The sequence below is a fragment of the Brassica rapa genome, chromosome A03, assembly GCF_000309985.2.
Source record: "Brassica rapa cultivar Chiifu-401-42 chromosome A03, CAAS_Brap_v3.01, whole genome shotgun sequence".
Lineage (NCBI taxonomy): Eukaryota > Viridiplantae > Streptophyta > Magnoliopsida > Brassicales > Brassicaceae > Brassica > Brassica rapa.
In genome coordinates this window covers 27,503,674-27,521,366 of record NC_024797.2, presented here as the reverse complement: position 1 = coordinate 27,521,366, position 17,693 = coordinate 27,503,674, and the positions used below count along the sequence as shown (strand labels likewise).

The window sequence follows — 17,693 nt, the reverse complement described above, 5'->3', positions numbered from 1 at the left end:
AAACTTCCTAACTAAACACTCGGTCAGAGTATCAAAACGTCGTCGCATTGCTCCATGCTTTTACCCGATATTTTATTTATTTATTTTTATTTTACGGATATCGTTATCTGCTTCTCACTAAAACACGAAGAAGCAGGAGGAGAGCTCGAACGCCAAAAAATGGAGGGAACCATCTCTCCGCTTTGCCTACGTTCTTCATCGAGCCTATCTTACTTCTCCAGCAACCTTTCACTAGACTCTCACCGTACTCTGGGTTTTACTACATTCGTCGATTCGCTCCGGCCGACGAACTTGTTTAGACGGTCGTCGACACTGCGGCTGTTTCTTTCTCCGCCGAAAGGTTCTCTCCGTACGCCGACAATCTCCGCGGAGGAAGTGAGAGATGTACCGATGCCGAAGGTTGATAAGAGCGGTCGATTAAGCAGTCCCCGCGCCGCCCGCGAGCTCGCTCTGTATGTCTCTCCTCTCTCTCTCTCGATTTGGTTCTGAAATTAGAGTTCCATGAGATTGGTTTAGGGTTTTAGCTATAACCGTAAACCCAAAAGAACCTAGCTTTTAATGAATTTAGTATATGATTATTTGATACTAGTATGAGTGATGAACTAGTAGTATATGGTTGTGTGTGATCTTGACAGTGTAATACTTTATGCCGCATGCTTAGAAGGCTCTGACCCTATTCGTCTCTTTGAGAAGAGGATCAATGCAAGAAGAGGTACACATGTTTTTGATCTTTGTTTCGCTTCCTGCTCTAACGAAGTCATGCATTCTCATTATAACTTTTCTAAACTATTTTGTACATTCAGAGATGTGACTTAACTTCATGAATTGGTTTGTACAGAGCCTGGTTACGAGTTTGACAAGTCTTCTTTGTTGAAATACAACCACATGAGCTTTGGAGGACCTCCTGTTAAAACAGAAACTAGTGAAGAGGAAGATGAGCTTGTGCGCCATGATGAAAATGAGTCCAAGATTGGTACGTTTTTTTTATTCTACTGCAAAATAAGTTCTCCCTCCTCTGCTTTACTTATATTGCTAAAGATATTCTCTCAGGGCGATTTCTTCTTTTAACTATAACCTGTTGTTTACTCTCCCTGTGTCTGCAGAAGCAGAAGTGCTTTCAGCTCCTCCAAAGCTGGTGTACAGCAAGCTTGTTTTACGGTAATCTGTTAAACTTTTCAGTGAATACTAATTTCTGCTTACTCTTCTTGATATCTTATTCCCACTATGTGTTTTCCTAAAAGGTTTGCAAAGAAACTTTTGGCTGCAGTGGCTGATAAATGGGATACTCATGTCGTCATCATCGATAAAATCTCCCCTCCAGATTGGAAGGTACAAACTGAACACACTTGAATGTCAAGTTCTGTATAGTTGAAAACTAAGGGACCACCAAACTCAAAGCTTCGTTTCTGATAGTCCATTGCCCATTTCTTGTTGTTTGCACCCTGAGCTCAACATTTTACTTCTGAGTATGGTTAAGCATCTAGAAGCGGCTTCTTGTTTTGATTGTGTGACTGTATTTCATATCTTTTCATCTCGCACTACTGATAAATACCTTATGGATGTTGCTGCACCTATTCTCAGAGTGCACCAGCTGGGAGGATTCTAGAGTTTTCGATTCTCCACTTAGCAATGTCTGAAATTGCAGTCATTGAAACTCGACACCCGATTGTCATTAACGAGGTATATCTTTGCAATGTGATAACCTTGATCTTTTTGTGAACTAACACTGTTAAAATAATGATGTGGCAAAAGGCCGTTGATCTTGCAAAACGGTTCTGCGATGGGTCAGCGCCACGCATAATCAACGGATGCCTTAGGACATTTGTCAAGGATAGAGCACCAACACCAACACCTCAAGCTTTAGAATCAAAGCAAGAAGTGCCGGTTTAAGTTTAAGAACAAACCCGCATCTACGTTTGGAGGCGGACATCAGATTTTGGTTCGTGGGGAATAGCTCGTAAGTAAAGTGTTGATCCGATGATCTTAGAGTCTAGACCAGGAGAGATTCTGGTCCGAAGCTTTTGGTAACTGGGACTGAATTTATCTAATCCATTGCAGCTCAAGATGATTATTGCTAAGAACACAACATGCCCTATATTTGTATGATCATTCTCCCTTATGTAGTTGCTTTAATGTTTCTGTCTTTGTATGATCATCTTTCAACTTAGTATGAACACAACATGATTATTCTCCCTTATGTAGTTGCTTTAATGTTTCTGACTTTGTATGATCATCTTTCAACTTGTGTCCCATATTATGAGAAAAGAAAAAGTTGTATAATGAGTTTTTTTTGTTACAAGTTGAAAATAGTTCATGAAGTAAACCAGTCAACAAAACAATTCGTCTCCCAACACAATCCGGTTCAACCAAAAACCAAACACAGCCATCATAAGAAGAGAGATCAAAAACATTAAATTAATATTCGATAAATTAATACCGTAAATGATTGATTGTTCAGTTGAAAAGAAGCTGACACGAAGCAGAAGCTGTAGCTACAGATGCCAACTCCTTGAGCATCTGATACTTCTCTCCCAAATCAGTCGATAATGGAGAGAATGTCGCAATCTTTAAACAAGTAGCATTCTTTAGTACATATGTTGACATCTCTCTATCTTATTGTCTTCTTCCTATGTATCTCGACCACTCAAAAGCCTCAAGACTGTGCAGTAAACACTCTGGAACAGAACTCGGCGGCTTCCAACCAGTTGGTTTATCCATGCGAGAGAGATATATGTCAAGCTTCTAAGACCATGTACATAGTTAACAGTCAACAACAGATTCATCAGTCTCTTCTTCTTTTTTTTGTCTAAGAGTCATCAGTCAAACACCACAAATATTGGAAACCTTAACCGGATAAAAACTGTTTTATAGAGACCACTTACATCATCAATGAGTTTGAGGATAGTTTGGGAGAATCTTGGAGCATACAAGTAACTAGATCCGAATAATTTCCACTAGATGTATACAAGACTAGATGGACAAGCTGGTTGAAGATTCTACCAGAAGGATTCACAACCTGTTTCATATGCCAGCTAATTTATAATATATATAATTTTTGCAGTCGGACGATTTAATGTTTTCTATATAGTTTGTTATCACCTTTGGGGTTGTCCACCATAGCGTAAGATGACGGACGGAAGTAAGAGCTCTCAGAAACTTCTTGTGGGTACTAACTCCTAGAGTAAGATCAACATCTGCCCTTACCAGCTCAGGCATGTTTTCAATTTGACAGAAGTTGTTACTTGCCGTACCGCAACTTTTAAGGTACTTCAAAGAAGGAACATCTATCACACACGGCCTATGTAATCCAAAACTTTGCTGGGAGATCAGGCCCGGCTTAGGAGGGTGGGCAAAGGGACATTGGTCCAGGGCCCAAAATATTTTGTTGCAAAAACAATATTGAAAAGGGGCCCAATATTTTTAAAAAAATTAAAGATAAGAGTCCAAAATTTTTAAGTTACCATATAATTATGTAAAAAGTTATTTTTTAACTATTTTGCCAAGGGTCCAAAATTCTTTTGAGCCGGGTCTGTGGGAGATATTTAGCCTTTGTAAGGAAAGTAGCACGATATTGAAGCCTATAATATCTTGTTCCACAACCAAAGGATCGAGCACCAACACCAACACCTCAAGCTTTAAAACTAAAGCAAGAACTGTCGGTCTTAATATGTGTGTCCAAGTCTGAAACGACAATTTCGCTTTAATGTTTCCTTCATTTTCAACTTGTGTCCCATATTTTGAGAAAAGAAAAAGTTGTATAATCAGTTCATTTTACAAATCTGATACATCAGTGCAACCAAAAAAACAAACACAGCCATGATTAAGAAGAGAGAATAAGAACACTAAATGTGCTATGATTGTTCAGTCGAAAAGAATCTGAGCCGAAGGAGAAGCTGTAGCTACAGATTCCAACTCCTTGAGCATTTGACACTTCTCCCCCATATCAGTCAATCTGGTAGAGAATGTCGCCGTCTTTAAACGAAGAGCATTCTTTAGTACATATGTTGCCATCTCTCTATCTACCTGTCTTCCTTTGTATTGGAACCACTCGAAAGCCTCCACACTGTGCAGTAAACACTCTGGAACAGAACTCGGCGGCTTCCAACCAGATGGGTTATCCATGTCAGAGAAATATATAGCAACCTTTTAAGAACATGGACATAGTCATCAGACACCACACAACATTGGAGAACTTAAACCAGATAAAAAGTGTATTTAAAGAGACCACATACATCAATGAGTTTGAGAAATCGTAGGTTGGGAGAATACTGGAGCATACAAATAAGTAGATCCCACCAACCTACAGCAAATGTACGCAAGTCTAGATGGACAAGCTGGTTGAAGATTATACCACATGGATTCACAACCTGTTTCATATGCAACAACTACATAAGTAATATATAATATACTGGGAGGACGATTTAATGTTAATATATAGTTTGATATTACCTCTGATTTTAGCGTAAGTGGTTGTGTTAGCGTAAGACGACGGACAGAAGTGAGAGCTTTCAGAAACTCGTGGGTACTAGATGCACCAAAGCAAACACGTGCATTTACCAGTTCAGGCATGTTTTCAATTTGACGGAAGTTGCACCTTGCCGAATCTCTAATTTCAAGGGACTTCAAAGAAGGGACGTCTAGCACATATGTCCCACGTGTTTCAATATTTCCATGGGACATATGTAGCCTTTGTAAGGAAGGCACCACGACAATGACATCCATTGGTGGGCCATCATAACGATCTTCCACAGACAATACTTCAAGATTTGGACAACCGGATAAAAATATTTGTAGAGACGTGTTGTCTGTGTAGGTGACAGTCTTAAGGCTCAGAGTTTTGAGAGACGGGAGAAGAACGTGAACAGGACCATCAAGAAAAACGCAGTTTGTGAGTGACAGTCTTTGAAGGTTTTCAGAGGTATACAGGCTACTCGGTAAAGTAACAGACACTTTCTTGGGATAAGGAATAACAATATGAATATGCAGCTCACCGACACGGCGACTAAGTGCAAGATTAATCCATAGTCCAATATCTACAGAGGGACAGTCAGGGCCGAGACTCAGATGCAGGTGTTTTAGAATTGGTGCCTTGTTTGATAGGAAAGACCTGTAAACAAACTGCGTGAAGCTCTTGTAGTCACCATTGTGATTGCTATGGTCGTATGAAAGCCCTGGAACTAAAGTCCAAAGAGAACGCCATCTTTTGGACAAAAGACTTGTGGCCATAGCTTCTTTTGTCGTGTTGAGTGACAATATTCGCAAGAGCAAATCATCCAGAAGATGACTGAGGTTGTCCATGTAGAAACTAGCAGTAACCTAAGGACAATTGTCTACGGTCCTGCAGATTGGAGAAACCTAGAGGGGTTCATAAACCGTAGCTGAGAAAAGAAAAATAAAACAACAACAACAGTTATGGTGATCACGGCAAAACTCACTGTTGTTTGTTTGGAGATTACCCTAGTAGTATTCCTTACTAAACTTCTAAGATGATAAGATTAGACCAGAACAGCTAGGAGAGGGGGATGATTCACGGTCTGTGAATAGTCAGAAGAGTTTTGATCCGAATCCAAAATTAGGTGGAGTTTTCTCAGCAGAGGATAGGATGGCAGAGGATCTAATAAAATCCTAGATTACCAAGTATGACTCAGACTATCTGAAGTGTGTTAATAAGATATTTAAAAATTGAATCATTACAAATAACATGTTAAAAATAAAATTTGATGATTTAGATTATTTAGTGTTGAATAGATTCAGTACATTGATTATTGAATAAGTAGAATGTGTGGACCACCGACGATATATTGACACATGTCAATTTCTAAAAAAAATTGATATTCGTATCTTGTAGTTATCTAAAACCAAGAATTTCATTATAAACTAAATAATTCATTTTTATTTTTATATAAACTTATCATTTTAAATTTTTGTTATAAATAGAAACTAGATTTATTTAATTTATATATAGAAAAAAATATTTAATAAAATATAATATTGAATTTTATTAAACCAAATCATTGTATTGTGTAAAAGCTGAATATATGCTGAATGATAAGGAAAAAAAAAATTTAAAATGTTAAAAGAAAAAGAGTTAATTGGCGTCTATATACCCAGAAACATCATATATTTGCACTCTACCCCTCATAGATTACCATAGTATATAAAGCAGCGACTAAATTAAAACGGACCAGGCTTTCTCATAATAGAATGTTATATCCATCGGTAAAGTACATAGCGATGAGAACACACCGTCTCTTTTAACGTGAGCCCGACGTTACATATTCTTTCTCAACTACTTTGCAACAAAACCACTGTTGCTTAAGCACACAACCAACGGACTTCTAACTTGATGGAACCCATTTGTCCAAATGATCTCTCCAAACACATACCGACCAGAGGATGTCTTGGTTGGCGTGAATGTAACATAATACGAGTGTTCTTGTTGGCACTTGGAGAACACCAGAATCCGCGGCCAGACTTCAACTTCCACTCCCACTGGTCTAACAATGTCTACGAAAAAAACAGTGTTTTTGTTTGGACCAACGTTGCTTACAGTACGTTTTATGGTCCTAGTGAATCTCAGGCTCGGTATGGTAATAGATGGATAGTTGAAATCAGCATTGGTTCGGTACGAGTGAGAGGGAAGGCATGTTGTGGAAGATTCTGAGTGGAGAAGAAGCATGGACTTGATTTGTTGATCAGTGTAGCCAATGTTGCACAAGAAGAGAACGTAGTCTTCGGTTTTGGTATTGTAAACCAGACCAGGATCCATTGCTTTCAAAGGGTTTATCTGTCCAGCACCGATATCAAACGGGTCAGTGGGTTTCATTGAACCACCAGAGAGGATCAAGTCATTGCTCGTGTCTCTTGTACCCGCTGGAAACGGTAAGAAGATGGATTAATATCATATATGAGTTTGTCAGTACAAAACTATGCGAGCGAGCTAACCTGTGGTCATGATGGCGCTTCTGATTGCAGCTGGTGACCAGTCAGGGTGAGCAGATTGGAGAAGTGCCATAACTCCAGCCACATGAGGACATGACATTGACGTTCCAGACTGGAAGTTCCACTCAACAGATCGGTGGTCTCCTGGTAACAGTGTAGGTGGAGTTTTAGGAGGCCATGCTCCCAATATCCCAATGCCAGGCGCTGTAATATCTGGCTGCACAGACCAAAGACCAATATTCACAAAGCTGAGACATCTGGCACTATCTCAAATACATCAACACAACAGTAGACTCAAACATACAACTTATAGAGCATCAGAATAAACTAAAAGCGGTTGTACCTTGAGAATATCAGGTGATAGTGAACTAGGTCCTCTCGAGGAGAAATATGCAACAGCAGGTGCTGTAATCTCTCCAATAACAGTTTTGCTCGGTCCAACTTTCACCACTGGCACTCTTCAATTTTCACCAAAAGCAATATAATGAGTTAGTATATCAGATTAGTGAATGGAAAGTTGGAAACAGTATGCGGCTTACGTAGGCGAACGAGCAAGATAGTTCCTGATCCTAGTCCCACTAATGATATCGACACGAACTGTTGGGACCTTGTCTACTTCTTCGACAAGCTGTTTAGTAGGTGAGGCTGCAAATATAAGCGCTGATGCGTTTGCTCTTATGGCAGCAGCTTGCGCTTCTTCGATGAACTGAACAGGACCCAAACTAGCGAAGCAAAGAATTATCTTCTTATTGGCTAGTTTCTCTAACCAGTTCTCCCATTTGCAAACCCTGCACATATCAGTCTTTACTGTAACACACCAGTTACGCTAATAAGCAAATAATTAGAGTGTTGAGTTGAGAAAATACCCTCCATCAAAATACGTTGTTGCAAGAGCTAATGTACCAATGATCTCCTGAGAAACCAAGCTCTGCCCCTGAAAGATTAAAACTTTTTTAAAAGGTACCATTTGGGAAACAAAATGAACGAATAAAAAATAAAAATAGCAGAAATGAAAATGAATGATTGTTTCTTCTCAAATTTAACAAGGAATAACTTTGTTCTTTAATTCTCTAAAAAAAAAAGTGAAAAAGAATAAAAAGGAATTATTATTATTATTTTAGGAACTAATGCATTATTCCTCTTTGTTCCTTAGAGCATCTCCAACCCATTGCTATTTTCACCTCTATAATAGCATTTAGAGGTGAAATTACTCCAACCCACCTCTATTTCTTCCTCTATAATAGAGATCTCTATTTTTTCCTCTATTTATAGAGGAAGAAATAGCATTCCTCTATTTTTTACTCTATATTTTAGAGATTGCTATTTTAGGGGAATACATTGGAGCATATCTCACCTCTATTTTAGAGTTCCCCTATTTTAGAGGTGAAAATAGCAAAATACATTGGAGATGGTCTTAGTCACACCTTCGTACCCTAAGTTTATTATAAAGCAACGATCATTAAAGTGTTTCAAAAAAAAAAAAAAAGCAACGATCATTAAAGTCAGTACCGTGAGAGTGAAACCACCGTCGATAACAATGTTTGTGGGGAAACTCCGATCCATCGTCGAAGCAGCAACAGAAACCGCCCAAGGAGCAACGTTCTGAACAAGCCCAGGATCAGGCCCATCATTCCCACCGGAGAAAACAACACTAATCCCCCTCTCCGCAGCATGAAAAGCTCCAACATCAGCACTCGACTCAAAAAACGGCGTCAAAGGCGGCGACGAACCAAAAGACGCCGAGATCACATCCACACCGTCGCGAACCGCGTCGTCGAAAGCCGCCAATATATCAGCCTCCGTGCAAACCCCTTCGAAGTCCTTCCCCCAGCACGTCTTGTACACCGCCAATCTCGCCGACGGAGCTCCGCCTCGAGCGACGCCGCCGGCGAACCCGGAGACGATGGAAACAACGGATCCGACGGCGGTGGAAGCTGTATGCGTGCCGTGACCGAGGCGATCGCGCGGCGATCTGTATTCCCGATCTCGCGTGCGGTCGACCTCCCCGTACGCCTCCTCGAATCCTTTGAGGTAAAATCGAGCGCCGATGAGTTTGCGGTTGCAACGTACGTCTCCTCCGACGCATTTTCCTTTCCACGACGAAGGTATCGGTTTCGCCTCCGGCGGTTCCTTAAAACTCTCCGATTCCGGCCAAATCCCTAATCGAAAGTAACAGATTTTAAGATTAAGAGAGCTCTGAAACAAGGAAGATATCGAGATAGAGAAGAGACCAGTGTCAAAGACTCCGACGATGACGTCGGAGCCATAGGCGAGCTGCGGCGGAGGAGTATGGCCGGTGTTGTCGACGGTGAGACCTAAGAAGTCCCAACTCCTTGTTGTGTGCAGCTTCAAGCTTCGGCTCTTGAAAACCGTTATGACCTGGTTCATTTCTATAATAACTTCCCGGTTAAGCTTAACCGGTTTTGTTTTGTAATAAAGTCAATTTACAAACCGGTTTTATGATAGCTGATTAGCAATTTAGCAAAACTAAACCGAATTATCTTACTGGTTTCGCTGAAACAATAATATTGTTATTTTGGCCAAGGATAACCAAAACTAAACCGAGTTCTTTAACGGTCGGTATAATTTTGCCGCCATAATATAAAAATGGAAGTATTTACTTGCTAAAGAAGCAGCTTGTGTTGAGTTGAGTTTGGCAGAGAAGCCTGAGAAGCCGTAGGTGTAACTGTACAACATGGATCGTCCCGCATCTTCTTTGCTATAACAAGATATCCAAAATTAGCGGCCCAGATTATAAAAAAGGACTGTACAGTAGATGAGTTCTGAAGGAACCTTGTAAAGACTTTTGAAAGAAGATGAAGATGGTGTCTTGAAGCTAAAGCAGCGTTTTGTAGCCGGTTAGCGCCTAAATAGACAATGTAAACCTGCAAAAAAAGCGTGAAGAAGACGTACCAAAGCCAATCAAGAAACAAATCTGTTAATGAAAAGGTTTTTTCATGCACCGGTTTAGGAGTTGGCGATTTACATGAGAAATTGATGTTGTCGCTTGAACTGATGAGTAAAGTAGTAATGTAAGAGCAAAAGAGATGCCACCAAGAGATCTTGTCATTGATGTTATACGGCCTGAAACTTGAGTGCCCGACACTACAAATTGCTGATGCTAATCACTCAGATTTATATAACTAATCCAAACTCAAGTTGATATTAATGGTGTATAATCTATCATTGTGACTAACTCAAGAAGGCATAGGCTCACGAGTCTGACATTATTCACACTTTTTAGGTCTACATTTGTGTAATTAGATTGCTTAAAATTTCTCTAAGAGTAGGCATGTAGTGAGAGACGTCTTCCTTTTGTTCTATAGCTTCTCTTTTATCATTAAATCTACAACATGTTGTCAGGGGTCGGTTCAATTAGAGGTAAGAGCCTAATTAGCTAAGCTATAACTAGCTAGTTTGATTAGAGTGTTCCTTTGTAGAGTTTTAAAGCTTGCGAGTTCCATCATTCTAACTTCTACCATAAGTTAAACATTCTAATATAGTTTTGTTCCAAAGAACTAAGATTTCATCAATTAACTACATATCAAAAACCACATACAAACCAAACAGAAAGGAGGATGCATGTAATCTTTTTTCTGAAACGCTGCCGTATTAGGTTTTAATAGTGTGGCAATCCTGTGCTTCGATCTCATGATTTAGCAAATACAAAAATGTCCATTGGACTTTGTGAAAGATGTCCATTTCCTTTAAAACCAAACAAAGGGTGAACGATCTCTGAATATTTATATGGATTATCTTGTTGTAGCAAACTGACAATGTCTAATGATTTTATATGGATATCTTGTTTTGGTTTTATACAAGTCTGAATATTATATGAACAAAACAAAAACGGATCATGGTTCATGCAATAACTGATGTCTAATGATATTCAAGTCAACATGGCAACAAAGGGTGAAGATCTGGAAACCCCCTTAAATTACGGAGTCATCATATCTCTTTAAACCCAAAACAAAGAACCGAAGCAGAAACGTTTTGTGGGTAAACACTGTTCGGACATATATGGTGTTCAGTGGCGGGACTGTTATGTCGGTAGCCCATTTATCGGCTGAGATGTGGCAGCGATTACGGCGGATCCCACCGTCTGAACGCATTGGCAGCAGCGAGATGATTAACATCGTCTGCTGCTTCCCGCTCCAGGAGCTGGGTCGATTAGCTCTATGGTTTTTGACTTTTCTTTCTCTTCCTCCTCCAGGTTTTCTATATCCTGAAGCTGACGAAGAAGACTATCGTGATCGCGCTTTTGCTTATGGCTCATATTCAGCTGCCATCGCTTCATATTAGTACCACTTTCATTTGCATTTTGAGTGTTCAAATATCAAACCCAGATCATGTTGGTGAGGTAGGTTAAGTAATCTTCGTTGTGTTGATATTGGGTTTTAAAAAAGGTTGATGAACATTATTAGTTAGTAAATCTTCATTTTCCTTTGGTTTTTAAGTCTCGGTCTTTCTTGTTCTGTGAGCTTGCTTTGTTTGTTTCTTGGATTCCAAGAAAAGAAGCTTGTTTATACTACTTAGCAAATGTGAATTCAGTTCTTACTTCTTCAATCCTTGATTTTCTTTAGGCCATTAACATTACTGGTCTCTATAAAGAGTTAACTAGAGCATTGTAATTGTATATACTTAATACTACAAAATGTTAAACACATTTGTAGATTTACAAAGAACAAGTCATAAATAATTTACTTTTATTATTTGTAGTGTTGTATAATAAACTGAAAACCTTCGTTTATAAATTAAGAGCACATGGTGCCATCAATCAGATTCCAAATTATTTGCCTATAAAGAAACAGCAAAACAGCTCATTGGTGTACTCATATTATATTATTTTCATGACTGTCACAGGAAAAAAACAACAAAAGTTTTCTATTTCTTTACGCTTTGTTAAAGAAAACGGTCGCAACGTGAACTGTATTAATTTGAAGAAAAAAAAACACCTTATGATCTGTATAATCTTTGACCCGCACAGCATAGAGTATTAATTATATCAATTTCTCCAAGAAACAAACAGTAGATAACAACTCAATCTGCTGCACTGTTCTTTCTAGCTGTTTATTTTCAAGTATCTTAGTTGATGAGCTCAGCTAAACAACATTTTTTTGCCAGTTTTTCATTTAGTTTAGCACGGCAAATTTTTTATTATTTGATCAGGACATATATTTCAAATTGATATGATCCAGATATGTAGTCTAATGCTTTACCAATTCATCAACAGTTGCATTTTCTAAAATTATGTGGCTATAGTCAAAAATTATACTAGTTAACTTACATAGATCTAGTGAAAGACTGTGACTTGGAAACAAATAAGTTTTTTTCTTTCTGAAACAACAAAAATAGTTAAAACAATTCAGTAGAAAATTGATTGTTTGGGTTGGTGTTAATTAAACTTTAAAGTGACACATGCACAGTTGGCCTAACACACATCCTGACATCCATGTGTATATATAACCCACAAATGACAACACATAACGACACACAAAACATATAAACTCTTCTCTTTGTTGGCTTTCTCAAGAATCATCAATGGAGGCAATGAAGATGAAACTCTTTGTGGCTGTTTTAGTGGTCGGGATGGCCTTCTCTGCCATGCAACAGGCTGCCGCCGTGGAGGCTCCGGCTCCGAGCCCTACCTCTGATGCTTCTTTGTCTATCCCCACTTTTGTCGCTACCGTAGTCACTATGGCATTTGGGTTTCTCTTCTAATCAAATTTGTTTTTGACTTTCTAGTTTATATAGAAATCATATCTTGATTTCATATCTGCTTTCACTCATGTATTGTTTAAAGACTGCCACATCCGAATATTAATAAAAACAGCTATATCACTTTTTGTTGACCAGTGTAGTTCTGAGAAACTCTTTAGCAAAAAAAAAATGTAATTTGACAAGTCATAAGTTTGGTAACTATTAAGCTAGTGGAAATTTAGATCTTAAATCATTTTAATTAAAGGTTAGAAAATTTTAGTGGGAGGAGACAACAAGCAGACACCTTAATTAATTGTAAGCTTTATAATCATGACATCTTCAAAGAAAAGTATGATTTACTTAAACTATACTAACATGACTTTTAACTTCAATATAGTGATTTTTCATCTTGATCATAACAGTTGCTTTGCCTTATTCTGAATACTCTAAAATAAGACCATAGTTGACAGTAAATCAATAATATTTACGTTAATGGAAAGTGTAGAGATGCTGCTTCTGCGGAGGGTGTAGAGAGATTGCTTCTAAGAAAGGTTGTAACTTACCAATAGTGTTTGATTGGCTTACAACCAAATACTATAAACATGTGAGCATGTGGCATAATGCTATAAGATCTTAAACTGGTGAATGCAATGGGTTATACCCTTTTACGTTAAAAAAAATGATTTTCCCATGGATGATGATGAGAAGCGTTTGATAAAAAGATTAGGATTTCAATCTTTAGGATGGATCTTATCACAATTCTTATAATCTCGGAGCTTCTGAGTTGCATTGATTAGGTGTTACAAGTTATATATGAAAAAGAAGTTGTATATGAAAACTTCTAGAGTGTGTACAAAGATTACAGATTCATTAATGTTAATTTAGCTCTTAGGAAACCGTCTTGTGTCTGAATGCAGTTTACAAAAAAAAAAAAGAAAGAACCTTCTTGTGTCGTAACCCGCAAGGATCCATAAACCCCTTTCGTTTAAAACGGCAAATCACGTCCGCGTTTGAAACATCTCGAACTCAATAACCAAATTTGCTTCTGGGCCTAGACTCCTTACGGCCCAGCACCTAATTTGCTTTAATATTAAAATTTAAAAAAATAAAAAATAATAAAAAAGGAAAAAGTAGGAAAAAGAAGCTAAAGATATGGCAATAAGCCTAACCCTTGTTCCGGTAATAGCTACACCGCCGTCTTCTCTCTTCACCTTCACTCGTCTCCATCACTTGGCTTCTTTGTCATCTCCTTATTCTCCGTCTGGTAAAATACTCTCCTCAGAGCTCTAGGCCATGTAGTAACATTTCTATTGCAATATTTGTGAGATAAGACTGTTGTTATGTAGCAGAACCAATGAATGATAGCCTTAGTTTCAAAAAAAAAAACCAATGAATGTTACCATCAAGTTTTGTCATTCTTTCTTCTTTATTAAAATCTGCTCCTTTACCTGTACTGATTCTGCTTTATGTCGGGTTTGTAACCTAGACAGGCGTATTGAGAGCAACGGCTAAGAGATTTACTTTTGTAACCAAGTCAAAGTCAGTGACAACCATGGCTGCTGTAAGTCAGAGTTTTTTTTTAGACAATGTGATATAACAATCTTTTTAACTTGACTGATTCTTTTTGAGTGCTGTGACAGGCTCAAGAATACCCTGGGAATCTAAAACGCCAGGTGGAGAAGCTCTTTGATGCGTCTCTGAGATCAACGGTTCCTGACGAAACTGGTGTTCAGACAGAAGTTACTGCCTCGCTTCCTGGAAAGCCTGGAGATTACCAATGGTTCTCCCTCCCTCCTTCTTTCACTTCATTCAAATGAAATGAAACTCAAGTTCTACTGAGTTCATCTCTGGTTTTGTTAAATTACATCATATTGTTTCTATGCAGTAATAATGCAATGGGTCTATGGTCCATTATTAAAGGAAAGGGGACTCAGTTCAAGGGTCCTCCAGCTGTTGGACAGGTTGGTGGCTTTTTGTATGCTCTCTAGCAGATTCTTATTGGCTCTTATCTTGTTTACTTTTTTCACATAGGCCCTTTTGAAGAATCTACCTGCTTCTGAGATGGTGGAGTCATGTTCTGTTGCTGGACCTGGTTTTGTTAATGTCATACTATCATCCAAGTGGATAGCTAAGGTGCTGCTGCTGTTTGTATAATCGTTTTCTAGTCCTCTTCATGTGTAATGCGTTAGCATAATTGTTTTCTAATACGCAGAGTATTGAAACTATGCTTGTCGATGGGATTGACACATGGGCGCCTTCTCTTCCAGTTAAGAGAGCAGTAGTTGATTTTTCATCTCCCAACATTGCAAAAGAAATGCATGTTGGTCATCTGAGATCAACTATTATCGGTGACACGCTAGCTCGCATGCTTGAGTACTCAAAGGTTGAAGTTCTACGCAGAAACCACGTTGGTGATTGGGGAACACAGGTATAGCTACTCTTCTGCTCTTGAAATAATGTCTTGATTGTACTCAATGAAATGAAAATCTGTTTTGATTCTGTAGTTTGGGATGCTCATTGAGTACCTCTTTGAGAAGTTTCCTGATACGGATAGTGTCACTGAGACAGCAATTGGAGATCTTCAGGTCAGCTGCCTTGCATCATATTTGTGTAATACGCTTTATGTGAAGAGCCAAAGCAATTTAGTTTCTAACTTCATGTGTCATGTGACAGTCGTTTTACAAAGAATCAAAGAGTAAATTTGATGCTGATCCGGAGTTCAAGGAAAAAGCACAAAAGGCTGTGGTCCGTCTTCAGGTAAATAACCTTCTTCCTTACCTGAGAGTTATTGGTGTTGTCTTCTGTTTGGCAGTGTTTTAATATGCATCTGCTTTGGTGTAGGGTGGGGATGCTATTTACCGCAAGGCCTGGACTAAGATTTGTGATATTAGCCGAGCCGAATTTGCCAAGGTTTATCAACGCCTTAGAGTTGAGCTTGAAGAGAAGGTAAAAGGAGTAGATGGACAAATACTATATTATTTGAATGGTTAATGAAAATTACATTGATCAATGACAGGGAGAGAGCTTTTATAACCCATATATAGCTAAAGTAATTGAGGAATTGAATAGCAAAGGGTTGATTGAAGAAAGTGAGGGTGCTCGTGTGATTTTCCTTGAAGGCTTCAACATCCCACTCATGGTTGTAAAGAGTGACGGTGGTTTTAACTATGCCTCAACAGATCTGACTGCTCTCTGGTGTGTTATCTTTGTGTTTGTATTCACTGAAGTGTAACTTGCATAGTGTTTAATAATGAATTGTCTGCCGATGCTAAAATCTGCCTGGCTCAGGTATCGGCTTAATGAAGAGAAAGCTGAGTGGATTGTTTATGTGACCGATGTTGGCCAGCAGCAGCACTTTAGCATGTTCTTCAAAGTAGGGTTGATGAATATTTTATTCTTTTTGACGTGTCTTGTTTAAAAGTATCAGTCGTAACTGTGGTTATGTCCTGTTACTATGAATCAGACTGCCAGAAAAGCAGGTTGGCTTCCAGAGAGTGATAAAACTTACCCTAGAGTTGACCATGTTGGTTTTGGTCTCGTCAAGGGGGAAGATGGCAAGCGATTCAGAACTCGATCTTCAGAGGTAGTCCGACTAGTTGATTTGCTAGATGAGGCCAAGACTCGCAGTAAAACTGCCCTTATTGAGCGTGGTATCTAACTTTGTGTCAGCATTGTTAATTTTTTAACCATTGACTTTGTTGTCGTCTTACACATCCGTTATAATGTTGTTTTCTCTGTTTAGGTAAGGATAAAGAATGGACTCCAGAGGAGCTGGACCAAACAGCGGAGGCAGTTGGATACGGTGCGGTGAAGTGAGTATTGTGATCAAAGCTGAACAAACATGATGATGTTAATGTTCTACCAGCTGTTTTGATATTTTCATGCTACTGCTAACTTGCGGTTTTGTTTAATGTTCTTTCGAGGTATGCTGACTTGAAGAACAACAGATCCACAAGTTATACTTTCAACTTCGATCAAATGCTTAGTGACAAGGTAACTGGAATCTACCAACCTAGTTTACATTATTTGCATTATGCAGTTAACCTTGATATTCTTATTGGTCACATGTCATCATGAGCAGGGGAATACAGCCGTTTACCTTCTTTACGCCCATGCTCGGATCTGTTCAATCATCAGAAAGTCTGGCAAAGACATAGACGAGCTGAAGAAGGTATTTTAGCTTCATTGTTCTTCCTCTTGAATATAAATGAACTTTTTTCATTGAAGAGTAATTCTTATGTTTTGAGCATCTGCTTTATTGCAGACAGGGAAGCTAGTATTGGATCATCCAGAAGAACGAGCATTGGGGCTTCACTTGCTTCGATTTGCTGAGGTTACAGATGCTCATTCTTTAGATACTAGTTTCAAATTTGAGTTCTTTTTTTTTTCTGAGTAACAAGATGAACACAACCCATGTATGAAACTATTGCAGACGGTTGAGGCAGCTTGCGCCAACTTGTTACCGCATGTGCTGTGCGAGTACCTCTACGAGTTATCTGAACGCTACACCTCATTCTATTCCGTTCATCAGGTGTGGATTCAGTACATTCTACGTTTCTCTTTAAATATCTGCGATATAAGTTTAATCTCACTTGAAACATGAACCTTTTTACAGGTCATTGGTTCAGCAGAGGAGGCAAGCCGTCTACTACTTTGTGAAGCAACGGCTATAGTGATGCGGAAATGCTTTCACCTTCTTGGAATCACTCCTGTTTACAAGATTTGAATGCGCTTCCACATTTTGTTTTTTTTTCATTGCAAAATGGATCAGAGGATTTTACGAGTTTTACTTTCAAATATATGAATCATCATATTAATCACTCGGAGAAGTGTCATCTTTATAAGTGTTGCTTATGATCTAGATTAAAAATTGGAAAAGATAGGAGTATAATTTGCACTGAATAATTACTAAAACGGTTTATTTATCCACTTTGACATTTTTGATGCAACAAATAAATATTTAATGATAGAATATTTATTCATCACCAAAAGATAAAAAATTAATTTATGCATATATATATATATAATATTAGTATAGTCAAATTATTATA

The 17,693-nt window shown here is 38.5% G+C and overlaps 5 protein-coding genes across 7 annotated transcripts; 3 read left to right on the top strand and 2 right to left on the bottom strand.

Moving 5' to 3' along the window:
- Positions 1-83: 83 nt before the first annotated feature.
- LOC103861623 (transcription antitermination protein NusB) lies at positions 84-2,241 on the top strand. The gene is made up of 7 exons (XM_009139342.3): positions 84-452; positions 636-712; positions 839-973; positions 1,104-1,158; positions 1,242-1,329; positions 1,582-1,680; positions 1,753-2,241. Exons 1-7 carry the CDS (start codon positions 160-162, stop codon positions 1,888-1,890), a joined length of 885 nt encoding a protein of 294 aa, XP_009137590.1. The 5' UTR covers positions 84-159; the 3' UTR covers positions 1,891-2,241.
- On the bottom strand, positions 2,025-5,919 carry LOC103861622 (F-box/FBD/LRR-repeat protein At4g26340-like). Its single transcript, XM_018657725.2, has 4 exons — positions 5,436-5,919; positions 4,450-5,338; positions 4,233-4,367; positions 2,025-4,143 (listed from the first exon to the last, which is right to left on the bottom strand). The coding sequence occupies exons 2-4, from the start codon at positions 5,296-5,298 to the stop codon at positions 3,862-3,864; spliced, it is 1,266 nt and encodes a 421-aa protein (XP_018513241.1). The 5' UTR covers positions 5,299-5,338; positions 5,436-5,919; the 3' UTR covers positions 2,025-3,861.
- Positions 5,920-6,170: 251 nt separating this feature from the next.
- On the bottom strand, positions 6,171-9,440 carry LOC103861621 (subtilisin-like protease SBT3.18). 2 transcript variants are annotated; one of them, XM_033287071.1, is made up of 7 exons: positions 9,174-9,440; positions 8,452-9,101; positions 7,809-7,876; positions 7,482-7,730; positions 7,286-7,400; positions 6,946-7,159; positions 6,171-6,873 (listed from the first exon to the last, which is right to left on the bottom strand). In XM_033287071.1, exons 1-7 carry the CDS (start codon positions 9,328-9,330, stop codon positions 6,290-6,292), a joined length of 2,037 nt encoding a protein of 678 aa, XP_033142962.1. In that variant the 5' UTR covers positions 9,331-9,440; the 3' UTR covers positions 6,171-6,289. The 2 variants fall into 2 exon arrangements, with proteins under 2 accessions (XP_033142962.1, XP_033142961.1); XM_033287070.1 differs by having other exon boundaries at positions 8,452-9,440.
- A 2,933-nt stretch (positions 9,441-12,373) lies between these two features.
- Positions 12,374-12,786, top strand: LOC103861620 (arabinogalactan protein 13-like). Its single transcript, XM_009139339.3, has one exon. It carries the CDS (start codon positions 12,484-12,486, stop codon positions 12,661-12,663), a length of 180 nt encoding a protein of 59 aa, XP_009137587.1. The 5' UTR covers positions 12,374-12,483; the 3' UTR covers positions 12,664-12,786.
- Positions 12,787-13,481: 695 nt separating this feature from the next.
- Positions 13,482-17,486, top strand: LOC103861619 (arginine--tRNA ligase, chloroplastic/mitochondrial). Of its 2 annotated transcripts, none has more exons than XM_009139337.3 (18): positions 13,482-13,906; positions 14,133-14,203; positions 14,283-14,422; positions 14,528-14,603; positions 14,674-14,775; positions 14,855-15,070; positions 15,147-15,227; positions 15,316-15,399; positions 15,484-15,588; positions 15,659-15,837; positions 15,931-16,015; positions 16,106-16,292; positions 16,385-16,454; positions 16,566-16,635; positions 16,724-16,813; positions 16,907-16,975; positions 17,075-17,173; positions 17,258-17,483. In XM_009139337.3, the coding sequence occupies exons 1-18, from the start codon at positions 13,795-13,797 to the stop codon at positions 17,366-17,368; spliced, it is 1,947 nt and encodes a 648-aa protein (XP_009137585.1). In that variant the 5' UTR covers positions 13,482-13,794; the 3' UTR covers positions 17,369-17,483. The 2 variants fall into 2 exon arrangements, with proteins under 2 accessions (XP_009137585.1, XP_009137586.1); XM_009139338.3 differs by having other exon boundaries at positions 13,776-13,906; positions 14,129-14,203; positions 17,258-17,486.
- The last annotated feature ends 207 nt before the right edge of the window (positions 17,487-17,693 follow it).